The 15,076-nt window shown below is 42.3% G+C and overlaps 2 protein-coding genes across 3 annotated transcripts; both read left to right on the top strand.

Moving 5' to 3' along the window:
- The first annotated feature begins 150 nt into the window (after nucleotides 1-150).
- Nucleotides 151-4,751, top strand: LOC130697797 (sodium/potassium-transporting ATPase subunit alpha-B-like). 2 transcript variants are annotated; one of them, XM_057520588.1, is made up of 12 exons: nucleotides 151-306; nucleotides 383-533; nucleotides 949-1,152; nucleotides 1,215-1,581; nucleotides 1,654-2,121; nucleotides 2,180-2,794; nucleotides 2,865-3,218; nucleotides 3,285-3,541; nucleotides 3,619-3,713; nucleotides 3,801-3,975; nucleotides 4,070-4,302; nucleotides 4,387-4,751. In XM_057520588.1, the coding sequence occupies exons 2-12, from the start codon at nucleotides 405-407 to the stop codon at nucleotides 4,505-4,507; spliced, it is 3,018 nt and encodes a 1,005-aa protein (XP_057376571.1). In that variant the 5' UTR covers nucleotides 151-306; nucleotides 383-404; the 3' UTR covers nucleotides 4,508-4,751. The 2 variants fall into 2 exon arrangements, with proteins under 2 accessions (XP_057376571.1, XP_057376570.1); XM_057520587.2 differs by having other exon boundaries at nucleotides 2,865-3,541.
- Nucleotides 4,752-7,992: 3,241 nt separating this feature from the next.
- LOC130697845 (sodium/potassium-transporting ATPase subunit alpha-B-like) lies at nucleotides 7,993-12,037 on the top strand. Its single transcript, XM_057520643.2, has 12 exons — nucleotides 7,993-8,030; nucleotides 8,117-8,237; nucleotides 8,497-8,700; nucleotides 8,767-9,133; nucleotides 9,208-9,675; nucleotides 9,741-10,355; nucleotides 10,417-10,770; nucleotides 10,837-11,093; nucleotides 11,156-11,250; nucleotides 11,310-11,484; nucleotides 11,551-11,783; nucleotides 11,863-12,037. Exons 2-12 carry the CDS (start codon nucleotides 8,118-8,120, stop codon nucleotides 11,981-11,983), a joined length of 3,009 nt encoding a protein of 1,002 aa, XP_057376626.1. The 5' UTR covers nucleotides 7,993-8,030; nucleotide 8,117; the 3' UTR covers nucleotides 11,984-12,037.
- Nucleotides 12,038-15,076: the final 3,039 nt, after the last annotated feature.

Here is a 15,076-nt window from a genome sequence, read left to right as displayed (position 1 = left end):
AAAAGAGTGACGCAAATCAGCGGTATTTGTTATGCTCCCAATACACAGCCTTACTGGAAGTGCCTTGTTTTCCGATCACGTTGGCGAACAACGAGACGATTTAACAAGCAATCTTCGACACCAAAAGTTTGATGCTTACTGTCGAGATAGCGAGTGGCTCCTTAGAATGAGATATTTTTTAGGACAGTGTGCTCGAATAGTTGGCGTCGTCTCTCCGAGGCAATATATTCAGGTGGCCCTGGTCAAGTATCACTCAGGTTGAAACAGCATCGCCTCTGAGCGACACTCATTTTTTTCCGGCTCCAGGTAAAAAAATTTTCTCCACATTTCCTTCCTTCTTTTACTTCTGGCTAAGAAGCACCCTTCTCTGCTGTCTGTGTAGGTAGCCTGAACCAGAGTCCAGAATGGCACCTACAGATTCAAAGAAAAAGGGGAAAACCAACTTGGATGACCTTAAACGCGAACTTGAGTTGGATGAGCATCGTATATCCGCCGAAGATCTCTATCGTCGTATGAAATGTGATCCGATCAAGGTTAATCATCCTCTTTATTAATATTTTTGTCAAAATTTGCAATACTTTCCAGGAATCGGTTCTGAATTGAACCAGTGTTAATAAGGGTATTACTTAGAAAAGATTATTTGTGTTATTTTAACATATACTTATTGACTTACTGTTAGTTCTGGGCGTGGGAAATCCTTGAGACTAAAAAAATTCATTCCAAATTGCTTCATTAAAATTCAATCGTCGATTGGTAATTCGTAAGACAACAGGGATACCAAATACAGAACCAGTGAAAGCCAGACGTATTCGGTTAAGGCCGTAAGTTTGGTTAGGAAATTGGGTAGTACTAGCACAGCTGATAGCTCCATCACCTTAAGAATAATGTAGATATTATGATTATCGAAATCTGATGGATAATAACTGAATTTTGCTAAATTCTGTTCAGGGTTTGACAACAGCGCAAGCTAAAGCCAACTTTGAGCGTGATGGTCCCAATGCTCTGACGCCACCCAAGACGACGCCCGAATGGGTCAAGTTTTGTAACCAACTCTTTGGCGGTTTCTCCATGCTCTTGTGGATCGGCGCTATTCTTTGCTACGTCGCGTACACCATTGAAGTCAGCAACAACCCAGACATTCTTGGCGATAACGTAAGCCATTCCATTATTTCTGGGATTACTTCATTATGTTCATTTTTCATTTTTAATTATAGTTATACCTAGGTATCGTACTGACCACTGTGGTAGTCGTAACGGGCGTCTTCTCCTACATGCAAGAAAGGAAGAGTAGCAAAATCATGGAGTCTTTCAAGAACTTGGTGCCGCAATTTGCGCTAGTCGTCCGCGACGGACAGAAGGTCACCCTCAAAGCTGAACAACTCACCGTCGGCGACGTGGTTGAAGTCAAATTCGGCGACCGAATTCCGGCCGACATCCGCATCGTCGAAGCGCGCCAATTCAAAGTCGACAACTCTTCGCTGACCGGAGAATCGGAACCACAGAGCCGCAGCCCAGAGTTTACCAACGAAAATCCTCTTGAAACAAAAAATTTAGCTTTCTTTTCAACCAATGCAGTTGAAGGTATATCTTTAAAATTTGATATACCTGTGACAGTGACGCTTAAATAACATAATTTGTTTCTGGATGTTACAGGTACGGCCAGGGGAATCGTGGTTAACATTGGTGACAACACGGTGATGGGTCGCATTGCCGGTTTGGCCGCTGGTTTGGACACTGGAAAAACCCCAATTGCCCGCGAGATTGAGCATTTCATCCACATCATTACGGGCGTTGCCGTCTTCCTCGGCGTGTCTTTCTTCATAATCGCCATGATTTTGGGCTACAACTGGCTTGAGGCTGTTATCTTCTTGATCGGTATCATCGTCGCCAACGTGCCCGAAGGTTTGCTGGCCACCGTCACCGTCTGTTTGACTCTGACGGCCAAGCGCATGGCCAAGAAGAATTGTCTCGTCAAGAACTTGGAAGCTGTAGAGACCCTTGGATCCACGTCAACCATTTGCTCCGACAAAACTGGAACATTGACCCAAAATCGCATGACGGTCGCGCACATGTGGTTTGACAACAAAATTATCGAAGCTGACACTACTGAAAATCAAAGCGGTACATGCAGAATTAGTAGCAAGTTCAAAAACATTTAATTACTTTAAGTGACTTACAGGTGCCCAATACGACAAATCCAGCACCGGATGGAAGGCTTTGTCCCGTGTCGCCTGTTTATGTAGTCGCGCCGAATTTAAAAGCGGGCAGCAAGGTGTTGCTATTATGCAGCGCGACGTTAATGGCGACGCTTCTGAAGCCGCACTACTTAAATGTATCGAATTGGCTACCGGCGAAGCCATGGCCATTCGTGCACGTAACACCAAAGTTTGCGAAGTTCCATTCAATTCGACCAACAAGTACCAGGTGTCCATTCACGAAAATGAGGACAAGGCGGACGGTCGTTATTTCCTAGCCATGAAAGGTGCTCCGGAAAGGATTCTTGACCTCTGCTCGACGATTTTTATCAATGGAGAAGAGAAACCTATGGACGAAGAGATGAAAGAAGCTTTCAATGCTGCTTATATGGAACTCGGCGGAATGGGCGAACGTGTCTTGGGATTCTGCGATTACCATTTGCCTCTTAATGAGTATCCCAAAGGCTACAAATTCGACGCGGATGAAATTAACTTTCCAATTAGTGGACTACGTTTCGTCGGTCTCATGTCCATGATCGATCCTCCTCGAGCTGCCGTCCCAGATGCCGTCGCCAAATGTCGTTCAGCCGGCATCAAAGGTAGCTACTGAAAAGCAAATTTTTTAAAATATCCATCCAAAAGTAAAACAAAATCGTAACTTACCTTCAGTGATCATGGTGACGGGTGATCATCCTATCACGGCCAAAGCCATTGCTCGTTCAGTTGGAATCATTTCGCACGATAGTGAGACAGTCGAAGATATTGCCACCCGTCTGAACGTGCCAATGAACAAAGTCAACCCTCGTGATGCAACAGCTGCCGTCATTTCTGGCTCTGAGCTGCGCGACATGGATTCATACCAACTTGATTCCGTTTTAAGCCATCACGCAGAAATCGTTTTTGCACGTACATCTCCTCAGCAAAAGCTTATCATCGTCGAAGGTTGTCAGCGTGCCGGTGCTATTGTGGCAGTCACTGGTGACGGTGTCAACGATTCGCCCGCCTTGAAGAAAGCCGATATCGGTATAAATACGTTCTATAATTCACCTGTTGTAACGATGTATTCAATGGAACTTTGGATGATTGCAGGTGTGGCTATGGGTATCGCCGGCTCGGATGTTTCCAAACAAGCTGCCGACATGATTTTGCTGGATGACAACTTTGCTTCTATCGTGACTGGTGTTGAGGAAGGCCGTCTGATCTTTGATAACTTAAAGAAATCGATTGCTTATACGCTCACTTCGAACATTCCGGAAATCTCGCCGTTCTTGATCTTCATCCTAGCCGATATTCCTCTGCCACTGGGAACTGTTACGATTCTCTGCATCGATCTTGGAACAGATATGGTATCAGTATTGCTGAACATTAGATGCCACTATAAAAATAATAATAACATACCACTGTGTTCGCCCTCACGTTTTAGGTGCCAGCCATTTCTCTGGCATACGAGAAAGCCGAAGCTGACATCATGAAGAGACGTCCACGTAATCCTAAGACCGATAACCTTGTCAATGATAGGTAAACAACAAACATGTCTTCTTCTTCTTCCACTGCGCTAGACAACTTTTAAAAAGATTTATCTTACTCTTTTTTTCCACATTTTAGATTAATTTCCATGGCCTACGGTCAAATTGGTATGATGCAAGCCTCTGCCGGCTTCTTTACATATTTTGTTATCATGGCTGAGAATGGCTTTTGGCCCAGCTACTTGTTTGGCATCCGTAGGCAATGGGATTCGAGAGCGATTAACGACCTGCCAGATTCATACGGACAAGAATGGGTAACTGATTAATAAAATTAGTTAACGTAGAGTTTTTCTATTTCGTAACCTATTTGCCATGTACTAATTTGCTACGTATTATTGTAATTACTAGACTTACGATAATCGCAAGAAACTCGAGTACACCTGCCACACCGCCTTTTTCATTTCAATCGTCGTCGTCCAATGGGCTGATTTGATCATTTGTAAGACGCGTCGCAACTCCCTCTTCCAACAAGGTATGCGCAATCACGTCCTGACGTTCGGACTTTTCTTCGAAACGGCCGTCGCTTGTGCCCTCTCCTACACTCCCGGAATGGACAAGGGTCTCCGCATGTACCCTCTCAAGTAAGTCTTTTTGTTGCTTCCAATTTCATCTGATATAGAACACGTCATTGAAATGTATGCTAACACAAACTTTTCTTCGATCAGGTTGAACTGGTGGGTACCCGCTATGCCGTTCTCCATACTGATTTTCGTCTACGACGAAACGCGAAAGCTGATTCTTCGACACAATCCAGGCGGTTGGCTAGATAAAGAAACATACTATTAGAAAACAACTGTTTTGAGATCATTTCAAACAACTTTGGCAGTTGCGCAAACGCTAAGCGAGGGTAAAAAAGGATTGTGCATCTAACCAGTCAAACTATAAAAAAAGCTTCTGTTGTAATACGAAGATCTGAAGTTGGACATAACCCACCCCCCCACAGTAACAAGTTAAAATGTAATTGCCACTGCCCCAATCTTGTTAAACAATCTACTGCTGATCAAAATAGATACATTGTCTTGTCTCGGAAGATGCGTTCCTTTTCTTTCGTGCGTACTAGAATGACATGCGGGAAACAACTTTAATTGCGATATCTCAGAATTTATAACAATAGCTAAGTCCATCGTTGACATCGGTCTGGGAATTTAGAATTACCTAAAACATTTTTTCGAACTGTTAAGCCACTTCCATGGGCAGAGAGCAATGAGAAAAAAGCATGTTTAACGTCATGCATTACTTAAAACAAAAAGTACTGTAAAAATGAACAACAAAAACTTAGAAGTTAGAATCTCATTATTAACACCGTACGGAAAACAACATATTTTGTGTGTTAAGAAGAAGAAATTCACATTAATACGGTAACACCAAGTGGAAAATTTAGATGAAATGCTAGCAACCTGCGAACGCGGAAACCTTGTTCGCTTGAGCATGCCGAACTTTCCTGTTATAATTCGAGAGAAAAAAAGGTGCAAAGTAGTAAACAAAACAATTCCTTCCCCTCTACCCTTGTTCCTATCTGAAAATTAAACCGCGAATTCCGGACCGCGTACACTTTGGACGTCGGATTTCGGATGTGTTAAAGAGAACTCCCCCCTAACTAACTAACTCTAAAGAATTTTCTCGCATTGATGAATGGCAGGTCAGCGATTCTTTTGCCGAATCTACTACATTTTAAAGTGGACACGGTGCAATTCTGGAGGTTGAATAACATGTTGTGTAACAACACGGTCGAACCAGTATAAACAGGTTATGTTCAGGGAAAAACAACCAACTATCTTTCGGGGAATTCCCAAACGGTAGTTACAACATTGCACTATCCATTCATAGTTCAATTCGTTATGTCCATACTAAAAGATGGTACGCTCATCTTTCCTTGTTTTACTTCATTTGAACGGTTGAGATACTTTTCAATGCTAACGTCGAATCAACTTCCCTATTTTCCCTTTCAATAAAAAAATACTGGAAATCCCGCTGTTCTTTATAGGAAGAACTTCAGTAGCATTTAACCGCCCTCCCCCCTTCACCGCTATTTGCTACATTTACAAGAGCTTTCTATCGGTTTCTACAGCAGAGAAATATTTAATTTTTTGGAACGTTTATAATTGTAGAGACGTCGCACGTTGATGTAAAAAAAAACTATACGCTCAAGCCTCTGAATCAAACACCGGGACAACTAAATCAGCATTTGACAGTTGCCCAGCATAAGCCTTGATTTTCCTATATTACCTCTTGATTAACTACGTACCCAAAGAATAAGAAAGTTTAAATGAATTAAATGTGGGAAATGCCGAAAGAAGCTTGCTGAACATTGGGACAGAGAAGAAACTTATTAGGAGCCATACTGCAGAAAGTGGTGCATTATCTCAAAACGACCACGATTGGTTTTTGGATGAAACATTAAACTAACCAACTTCCATAAGGGAACGCGCAAAGAAGTAATCGGCATTTAAAAGGTAAGTCGAAAACGAAACAAACAAGGTTACCTGAACTTGGAGAGAAAGATGTTGCTCGGGGAAAATACGATTTTAGGCTGAAGATCAAACGAAGAACGACGGTCGACTTTATCACCTCGGAAGATTCGCTTGATGATTTGTCCTACAAGAATCAAATCGACGAGTTAGATTAGATATTCCGAACATCAACTGGCCAATCCAGAAGTCTTCATCTAATTGGTGTTTGTCAAGAGTGTTTACTAAATCACCCTCGTCTCTTTCTACGTAACAGCCGGCAAGGGAGAGATCAAATGTTTCCGCTTTGCGTCATAGCAACTAGTTGTCATGGTGTCCGTGACTGGCTAAAGCCTCAACTACTTCTAGCTTACATCCCACCCCCCAGTGTCTGCAAGAGGCGGAGTAACCTGATATGGAACCACCTCGAAGACAATGTGGCTACGTTAAGAGAGAACCCTACTGCTCCGAGCCGCAGCGATGCGGATCATGTGGAAACCTGGATCTAACTGTTTGAATTTCAATAACTTAACTTTCCGTATGACATCATCCTACTGGATGTTTCAGCCGGCTTAGGACATCAGTTCCAGAATGTTTAAACCACTGTGAAGAAAATTAAGTATTGCAAAACTTTGGCTGGAACCTACGTCGGTGGTACCGGATTTTAAAACAGCAATGATGTAAGCACCGTCACCGGTTTAACAGCGTCACAGGAATAGATCCGGTACGGATTCTTGTTCCAACCTGTGTGAGCCCAATTAACTAGTTTGAAGAAGCGAATTTTTTAGCATTTAGCTATGTTTCCAAACGCTTTTGTTTCAGAAAAGACGTTCCCACGCTTCGTTAGTATTAGACGCTTAAATCTACTTTTCTCCTTAAGATTAAACGGATCATAGAACATCTAGTGGAACATTTGTAATTATTCGCGGCTGCTAGGATAAAGTGATTCGCAAATTATTTTGCACCAAGCTACCTGATCGCGTAATCGGTCATGTAATTCTTTCAATCGGAACGTAGGCTAGTGATACTGAAACGGCGCATTTTTTTTGTAGGATCTAACTAGACCCTTAAAGTTCAACGGTTCGCACGCATTCTTATGAACCTACAAGTTGTGAAATTTCGACAGAAAGTTTTGATACTGATTTACATCATAATGAATGATTTAAGCCGCAATTCTTTTCACGCACGGGATTGCCATCCTATTAAGACTTCAGTTTGTCACGGACTGTTACTTACTTGCGGCATATTAAAACTTCTATGGCAAACAAACACCAACAAGACGACGTTTTTAAAACCCAGTATCGACATGTTGGCCTTTTTCCTAGCTAAAAAGAGGGAAATCTCCGACACGGTAAAAAAGAACAAACAAAAAACCTAACACCCATTTTCATCAAACCAGTCCAACCAACGGTAAGAAGAAAAATAGACAAGCTATACAGTTACCAAGGATTGTGTCCGCATCCATCTGGCTGGGACGAGTTCCACAGCGTTTTGTTTTTCTGTCTAGCGAAGACAGGTGTTTGTTCCGTTCAAACTGGGCGAAGGCAAGTGCGAGGTGTAGTCCTGTTGAGTTCCAGTCGATTCTGGACGAATGTTTGCTTCCGACTAGAATCAGTTTACGTTTGAGCAATTAATCAATCACTTCAATCACGTTCACAACAACGACGAAACGATTTGACAAGCAATTTTGAACGATACCAGTTCGATACATACTTCTCAGCTAGCGAGGTGCCACATCGAATAAAAGATTAACGGGTAAAAGGTACCACACCGAGGTGATATAATCAGCTATCATTGTCCAAATTGTCTTCAGGCTGCGAACGCATTGCCTCCGAGCGACACGGTACTTTTTCCTACTCCAGGTAAAGATACAATTGATGTATCTCCTACTAGTCATGAAAGTTTGTAATGGCCTTTAATGCAATATGTTGTCAATGTCTCAAATTAGAATGGCTCCCAAACCCAAGAAGATAAAAAATTTAAATAACCTGAAAAAGGAATTGGAGATGGATGAGCATCGGTTATCCGTCGAAGACTTGTGCCGACGCTTGAAATGCGATCCAATCAAGGTGAATAATCTTTACGCAATTTTCCTGCTCGACATACTTCGAAGTACAATGAGAAAAAAAAATATATTTTCTGTATACGTACTTAAGTTTAACGAAGCATAGTATATGTGAAATCGGCAATCTTTTACATTCTCATGTAAGTCTGCGCTTGTCAAAGGGAATCGCTTTTCCTGTTCGACTAAAGCAGGAATTCAAAATTTAATTATTATCATTATAAACTATAAAAGCAGATGTCAATTAACCTGACATACTTCCGTAGGGTTTGACATCAGCTCAAGCCAAAGCCAACTTCGAACGTGATGGTCCCAATGCCTTGACACCTCCAAGGACAACGCCCGAATGGGTGAAATTCTGCAACCAACTCTTCGGAGGTTTCTCCCTGCTATTGTGGGTCGGTGCTATCCTGTGTTACTCGGCCTACGCAATCGAAGTCTCACGCAATCCTGACATTCTAGGCGACAATGTAAGCTGTCTTTTTCAACAAAAATAAAGCATTACAGGTAATCAAAGGGTTTTCTACAACTTTTAGTTATACCTGGGTATTGCACTGACGGTCGTTGTTGTGGTGACTGCTGTGTTCTCCTATTTCCAAGAGAGAAAGAGTAGCAAAATTATGGAGTCGTTCAAGAACATGGTGCCCCAGTTTGCCCTAGTCGTTCGTGATGGACAGAAACTTACCATGAAAGCTGAACAACTCACCGTTGGCGACTTGGTAGAAGTCAAATTCGGCGACCGAATTCCGGCTGACATCCGCATTCTGGAGGCTCGGCAACTCAAAGTCAATAACTCTTCATTAACCGGCGAATCGGAACCGCAGAGTCGAAGTCCTGAATTTACACACAGCAATCCGTTGGAAACTAAAAATTTGGCTTTCTTCTCAACCAACGCCATTGAAGGCACGTCTAATAAATCAGATCATTGAGGACTAGGAATTAAGCTTAATAGATGAACGTTGCTTGTTGACTTACAGGAACGGCGCGTGGCGTCGTCATCAGCATCGGAGACAACACGGTGATGGGTCGCATCGCTGGATTGGCTTCAGGATTGGAAACGGGCCAGACGCCGATTGCCCGAGAAATTGAATATTTCATTCACATCATTACGGTGGTGGCTATTTTCTTAGGAGTCACTTTCTTCATCCTCGCCATGCTGCTGGGTTACAGCTTCCTTGAAGCTGCCATCTTCTTAATCGGTATCATCGTAGCAAAGGTGCCAGAAGGTTTGTTGGCTACTGTCACCGTCTGCTTAACCCTCACGGCCAAACGAATGGCAAAGAAGAATTGTTTGGTGAAGAACTTGGAAGCCGTTGAGACATTGGGTTCAACTTCGATCATTTGTTCCGACAAAACAGGAACTCTGACTCAAAATCGCATGACAGTTGCCCATATGTGGTACGACGGTAAAATCATCCAAACTGATACAACAGAGAATCAATCAGGTAAATACAACTGTTCCTAAACCTGATATTATTAGTTATCCTTAATTGATGTTTCATACCAATAGGCGCACAGTACGATAAAACTAGCGCAGGCTGGAAAGCTCTGTCCCGGGTTGCTTGCCTGTGTAGCCGCGCAGAGTTTCAAGGTGGGCAGCAAGGTGTTCCCATAATGCAGCGCGACGTTAACGGCGATGCTTCCGAGGCTGCTTTGCTCAAGTGTGTCGAATTGGCTACCGGCGAAGCTATGGCCATTCGAGCACGTAATGCCAAAGTCTGTGAAATCCCTTTTAACTCCAGCAACAAGTATCAGGTGTCCATTCACGAGAATGAAGATAAAAAAGACGGACGGTATTACTTGGCCATGAAGGGTGCTCCGGAGAGGATCTTGGACCTCTGTTCCACCATTTTCATCAACGGTCAGGAGAGACCAATGGATAATCAGATGAAGGATGCCTTTAATACAGCTTACATGGAACTTGGTGGAATGGGAGAACGTGTCTTGGGTTTCTGCGATTTCCATTTGCCTCTTGATCAGTTCCCCAAGGGCTTCAAATTCGACGCCGATGAAGTCAACTTCCCCATCTCTGGTCTTCGTTTCGTCGGTCTCATGTCCATGATCGATCCTCCTCGAGCTGCCGTTCCAGATGCTGTCGCCAAATGCCGTTCAGCCGGAATTAAAGGTAAACAAGTCCTTTGGCTTCCTATAACGTGAATTAAAATAATTAAATGATATTTCAATAGTAATTATGGTGACTGGCGATCACCCTACCACTGCGAAGGCTATTGCTCGTTCCGTCGGAATTATTACGCACGACAGTGAGACTGTCGAAGATATTGCCACTCGTTTGAATGTGCCAGTAGAAAAGATTAACCCAAGGGATGCCACCGCTGCAGTTATTTCTGGTGCAGAATTACGTGACATGGACGACGAGCAACTCGATGCTGTTCTACGTAATCATTCTGAAATCGTCTTCGCTCGAACGTCTCCTCAGCAGAAACTGATCATCGTCGAAGGTTGCCAGCGTGGTGGCGCCATTGTGGCCGTCACTGGAGATGGTGTCAACGATTCGCCCGCATTGAAGAAAGCTGATATCGGTAAAGAATTAAGCGAATTATTCATACGTTAAAAACAAACTATAATTGATGACTTGGTCATTGCAGGTGTGGCCATGGGTATTGCTGGCTCGGATGTGTCCAAACAAGCTGCAGACATGATTTTACTGGACGACAATTTTGCTTCAATCGTTACTGGCGTCGAAGAAGGCCGTCTCATTTTCGATAACCTAAAGAAATCTATTGCGTACACATTGACGTCTAAAATTCCTGAACTTACGCCATTCTTAGCTTTCATTAGTTTCGGTATTCCTCTGCCTCTGGGCACTGTCACCATCCTTTGCATTGACTTGGGAACAGACATGGTATCAATCATCAAATTAATTACGATAATCCTAGCGGTTCCTCAAGATTTCCATTATGCCAGGTTCCGGCTATTTCACTAGCTTATGAAGAAGCTGAATCAGACATTATGAAGCGGTACCCGCGTAATGCTCAGACGGACAAACTTGTCAATTCCAGGTAATCAATTTGGAATCTGTACAATGTATAACTAATACTTAATCGAATCCGACAAAAAGATTGATTTCCATGTCTTACGGGCAAATTGGTGTGATGCAAGCGTTGGGTGCCTTCTTCACCTATTTCGTCATCATGGCTGAAAATGGCTTTTGGCCAATGTTTCTGATTGATTTGCGTAAACGATGGGACTCGAAAGCCATCAACGATCTCGAGGATTCCTATGGACAAGAATGGGTATTTTATAGCGTATTAATGAACTCCTTCACTTCCATTTTATCACGGTTTTTTTTTAATTGTCAGACTTACGAAAACCGCAAGCAATTGGAATTTACCTGTCACACGGCATTTTTCATTTCGGTCGTCATTGTCCAATGGACTGATTTGATCATTTGCAAAACCAGACGTAATTCGCTGTTCCAACAAGGTATGCGCAACCACGTCCTGACGTTCGGTCTCTTCTTTGAGACGGCTGTTGCCTGTTTCCTCTCATACACTCCCGGCATGGACAACGGTCTTCGTATGTACCCAATAAAGTAAGTTTTTCTCTTCCTTTCTAAGGCTAAATCCTCGTCTAACGAAGTTATTTTTTGATCTCCTTTTCTTTTTACATAGATGGAACTGGTGGTTACCTGCTATGCCATACGCGCTTTTAATTTTCGTCTATGACGAGATCCGAAAGTACATTATTCGACGCAATCCAGGCGGTTGGGTAGAACAGGAGACCTACTATTAGAGCATGTTTGTTGCGAGGCAACAGGAAAAGGGTCCATCTACTATACATACTGTAAACATGTGCTCGCTGCCTGAAAAAATCAGGTGACATAACAGGTTATAAACTGTGCGAAGTGCACTGCTGTAGTTACAGATATGATGTAATATTGCTGAAAGAGAACAATAATAAACGTAACTACCTGTACAATTCGGTCTCCATTATTTGCCAAATGCAGCGGTTGCAGCACTACGAACCACGTATACGAAACGGTTAAGATAAAAGTTGGCCTGGGAAGTGAAAACAAAATAACATTCAGTATGGGATTACGAGTAGAGAAGTTGTTTTCGGACTGACCAGAATGGTTCTAGCAACTAACCTGAAGCAGTTGGTAGCACGATGGCTACCAATTTAGGTTAAGGCCAATCAATTGTAGTAGTTAATTGTATCAAAACGGGTATGATGCATCTAGTCAGGCTGATGGGAACTGCAACGCCTTCCGGGACATCACAGTCAGCTTTTTTCTGGAATTTCTTGCCTGCCTGTCATCAACAGCAATTTAGTAAGAAGGTGTAAAGACCTGGGACATCTGTTGGGGAAGCATCTTTACGGTCTCCTAGTAATCTTTGTTCTTAAAGAACCTTTATAACATACATGTTACCAACTGCCATCTGAAAGTAATCCCAGAAATACTTACTGAAAGAGCAATTTTTCCATCCTGAGTGCCAAGAACTTCCCTAAACCTGTAAATGTTTTAACAAAACAATTTAATATAAAAATTCAGCTACTTTGTCAACAAGTCCTATGAACAACGTATCATTGGCTACTAGGTTACAAGTAAAAATCCTACATACAGTGACATTAAAATAGCTGTTAGCCTACATGAGTTATTATGACTAAAGTACATCCAGCCAGATGTCAAGAAGCTTGGCACAGATTCAAACATTTTTAGTTAGTCCAAGAATCTCTTGAGATTTCCTGGAGAGGAGCTTAAGGTTTCGTAGGAGCATCCTACTTCCAGCATACACAGGAAGCTGTAATGAAAAGATAACTAGTGGGCGTTCTCTCATTGCTCACTGTTTCTCACATAACAACAATCTATCATTTATTCCCTTTTGTGGAAGGCATCAGATGTGGGTGCATATCACTTAAAACTATTGATTTTGATACACCTATTGTAAAGATTTGAGGATACTTACCAAACAACCTTTTTTCTAGGAGCATGGCAATATTTTTATCTGGTATCTCAAACGAGAATATTTCCTTTTTCCTCTTAAACTTTCAACGAGCCTGAGCGTTTTTCAAATATATCTAGTCTCAGATTACCACAATGCAAGAATTAGTTTAGTAAGGACTAAAAATTTGCTGGATCAATTATGATTTTGTTCTTTCAACCTTGACACCAACAAAACGAACCGCCATCTTGATGACATGGCGACTTTTTTGGCTCTCGTATCATAGATAACTAAGATCTTGTGACTAAATAGGGGCCAGCAAGGTATTAACGAATATCTAAAATTTCTCACATGTCCATAATTACCTGGGCAACAATCCACGATGTTGATTACACTACCATTATCCGGTATTGATCCGACTACAGCATAAGCCCTGGCACGAATTGCGTTACTAGAGACAATTTCTAACTCGCCATTAACTTGAATTTGAGACCGAGCATGTAGCAAAAGCAATCGTAATTAATAGTCTTTACGTCGCCAGGCTGAAATTTGTAAGATATCTAGTGCTATTAACTTTGATAGGCCTCTGGGATTGACTTGACGCAAAAATCTTCACGAGCCTCATTTAGCGTGCGACTCCTCAACGTGCCTGAGCAATTATGGCAGTTGGCGGATATTGGCGGACGTTGCCAACCATTTACTTGCAATAAAAAAAAAACAGATATGAGGATTAAAAAAAGTTATCTTGTTTAGCACATAAATTATTGATCTTAATAGATAGTTTGTGTCTGTGTCGTCATACGTGAGAAGATTTCATTTACAAGTTTCCGAGTTAAAGAAAACAAATGATAAGAACAATGTAAGTGAAGTAGCACTAGTCGTAATCATCAATGCTTTTTTCCACGTCATGGTCTTTGCCATTGGTATCTCGCCATATGAAACCGGTCATCGTATTCTTAAGTATACCGTTTTGATCAACAATGACAGACTGGTTTTCTAACTGTGGTACGCTATTACACATAATCAGGTCATCATCGGTAAGAATCGTGATATAGACTGGGTCGTCAGGGTTTTGATTCGAAGGCAGCCGAAAGGACTGGAAATCTCCGGGGTAAATGGGCGTAAAATCAATTCCTCCTGTGGTACTCCCGATCGGTGAGTTTCTTAACGTAACGTGCTTGCATTCGCCAACAACTCTAACCCAAATTGTTTTGCTGTAGCCATTGGCCACGTTCGTGATGCTGTAATTCTGTCTGCTCTCGCCACCGCAAACTTGGCCCATTTTTACGTCCTCCTGTAGAAACGATCATGCAACTCATGTGACCTAGTAACAATGCTGTCTAAATGCATACCTAACTACTGAAAGACCTAGGCAGTAGATTATCTGTACAAATTGAAGTCTTGACCAAAGAAAACAAGCTGGTGCAACGTATTTACCCCGAACATGAATTGGTTACTCACAGGATGAAAGTGAGATTTGCACTGGTGAACTTGAAGCTCAAAACATCTAAAAACGAAGTGGAGGAAGTAGAGGGCAGGTCGTGGGAACAAAACCTAAAAAAGATCAAAACAACCACACAGTCTCAAGGGGAATTTAGGTTAAAAACCGAACCGAAAGGGACCTTGGTTTTGTCGTTGGAACCCTCAGAGTGTTGACCCTTTTTGTTCACAGCTCTAACAATATTCTGAGAAAACCAACCGTTCCCTGTGACCTTTTTCGCAAGGAAAGAAAAACATAATGCACTAGGTCATTTCTGCTTCGCAATTTCAACGATTAAGCAGTTCCCAGCAAGCTCTTCATGAAGCCAGCCATTTCCGATGGCGTATTGGATGAACCTCATGTCAAATAAAACGAATCTTGTACGAGCTGTCCTAGCAAATACCAGGATGGACCTTTCGCCAAGACGCACGGAATGGTTAGTGATTTGATCCTCAACAATCA

Source organism: Daphnia carinata, chromosome 9, assembly GCF_022539665.2.
Source record: "Daphnia carinata strain CSIRO-1 chromosome 9, CSIRO_AGI_Dcar_HiC_V3, whole genome shotgun sequence".
NCBI classification, from domain to species: Eukaryota; Metazoa; Arthropoda; class Branchiopoda; order Diplostraca; family Daphniidae; genus Daphnia; species Daphnia carinata.
Note: the sequence above shows the minus strand (reverse complement) of the source record. Positions and strands in the feature narration are given on the sequence as shown.

Bases quoted from the DNA above. Each gene is read 5' to 3' on its own strand.
- LOC130697797 (XM_057520587.2), top strand. From the start codon at position 405: ATGGCACCTACAGATTCAAAGAAAAAGGGGAAAACCAACTTGGATGAC. The intron at 534-948 runs GTTAATCATCCT...AATTCTGTTCAG, and splicing joins TGAAATGTGATCCGATCAAG to GGTTTGACAACAGCGCAAGC. The intron at 4,303-4,386 runs GTAAGTCTTTTT...TTCTTCGATCAG, and splicing joins CTCCGCATGTACCCTCTCAA to GTTGAACTGGTGGGTACCCG.
- LOC130697845 (XM_057520643.2), top strand. From the start codon at position 8,118: ATGGCTCCCAAACCCAAGAAGATAAAAAATTTAAATAACCTGAAAAAG. The intron at 9,676-9,740 runs GTAAATACAACT...TCATACCAATAG, and splicing joins TACAACAGAGAATCAATCAG to GCGCACAGTACGATAAAACT. The intron at 11,094-11,155 runs GTATCAATCATC...CCATTATGCCAG, and splicing joins TTGACTTGGGAACAGACATG to GTTCCGGCTATTTCACTAGC.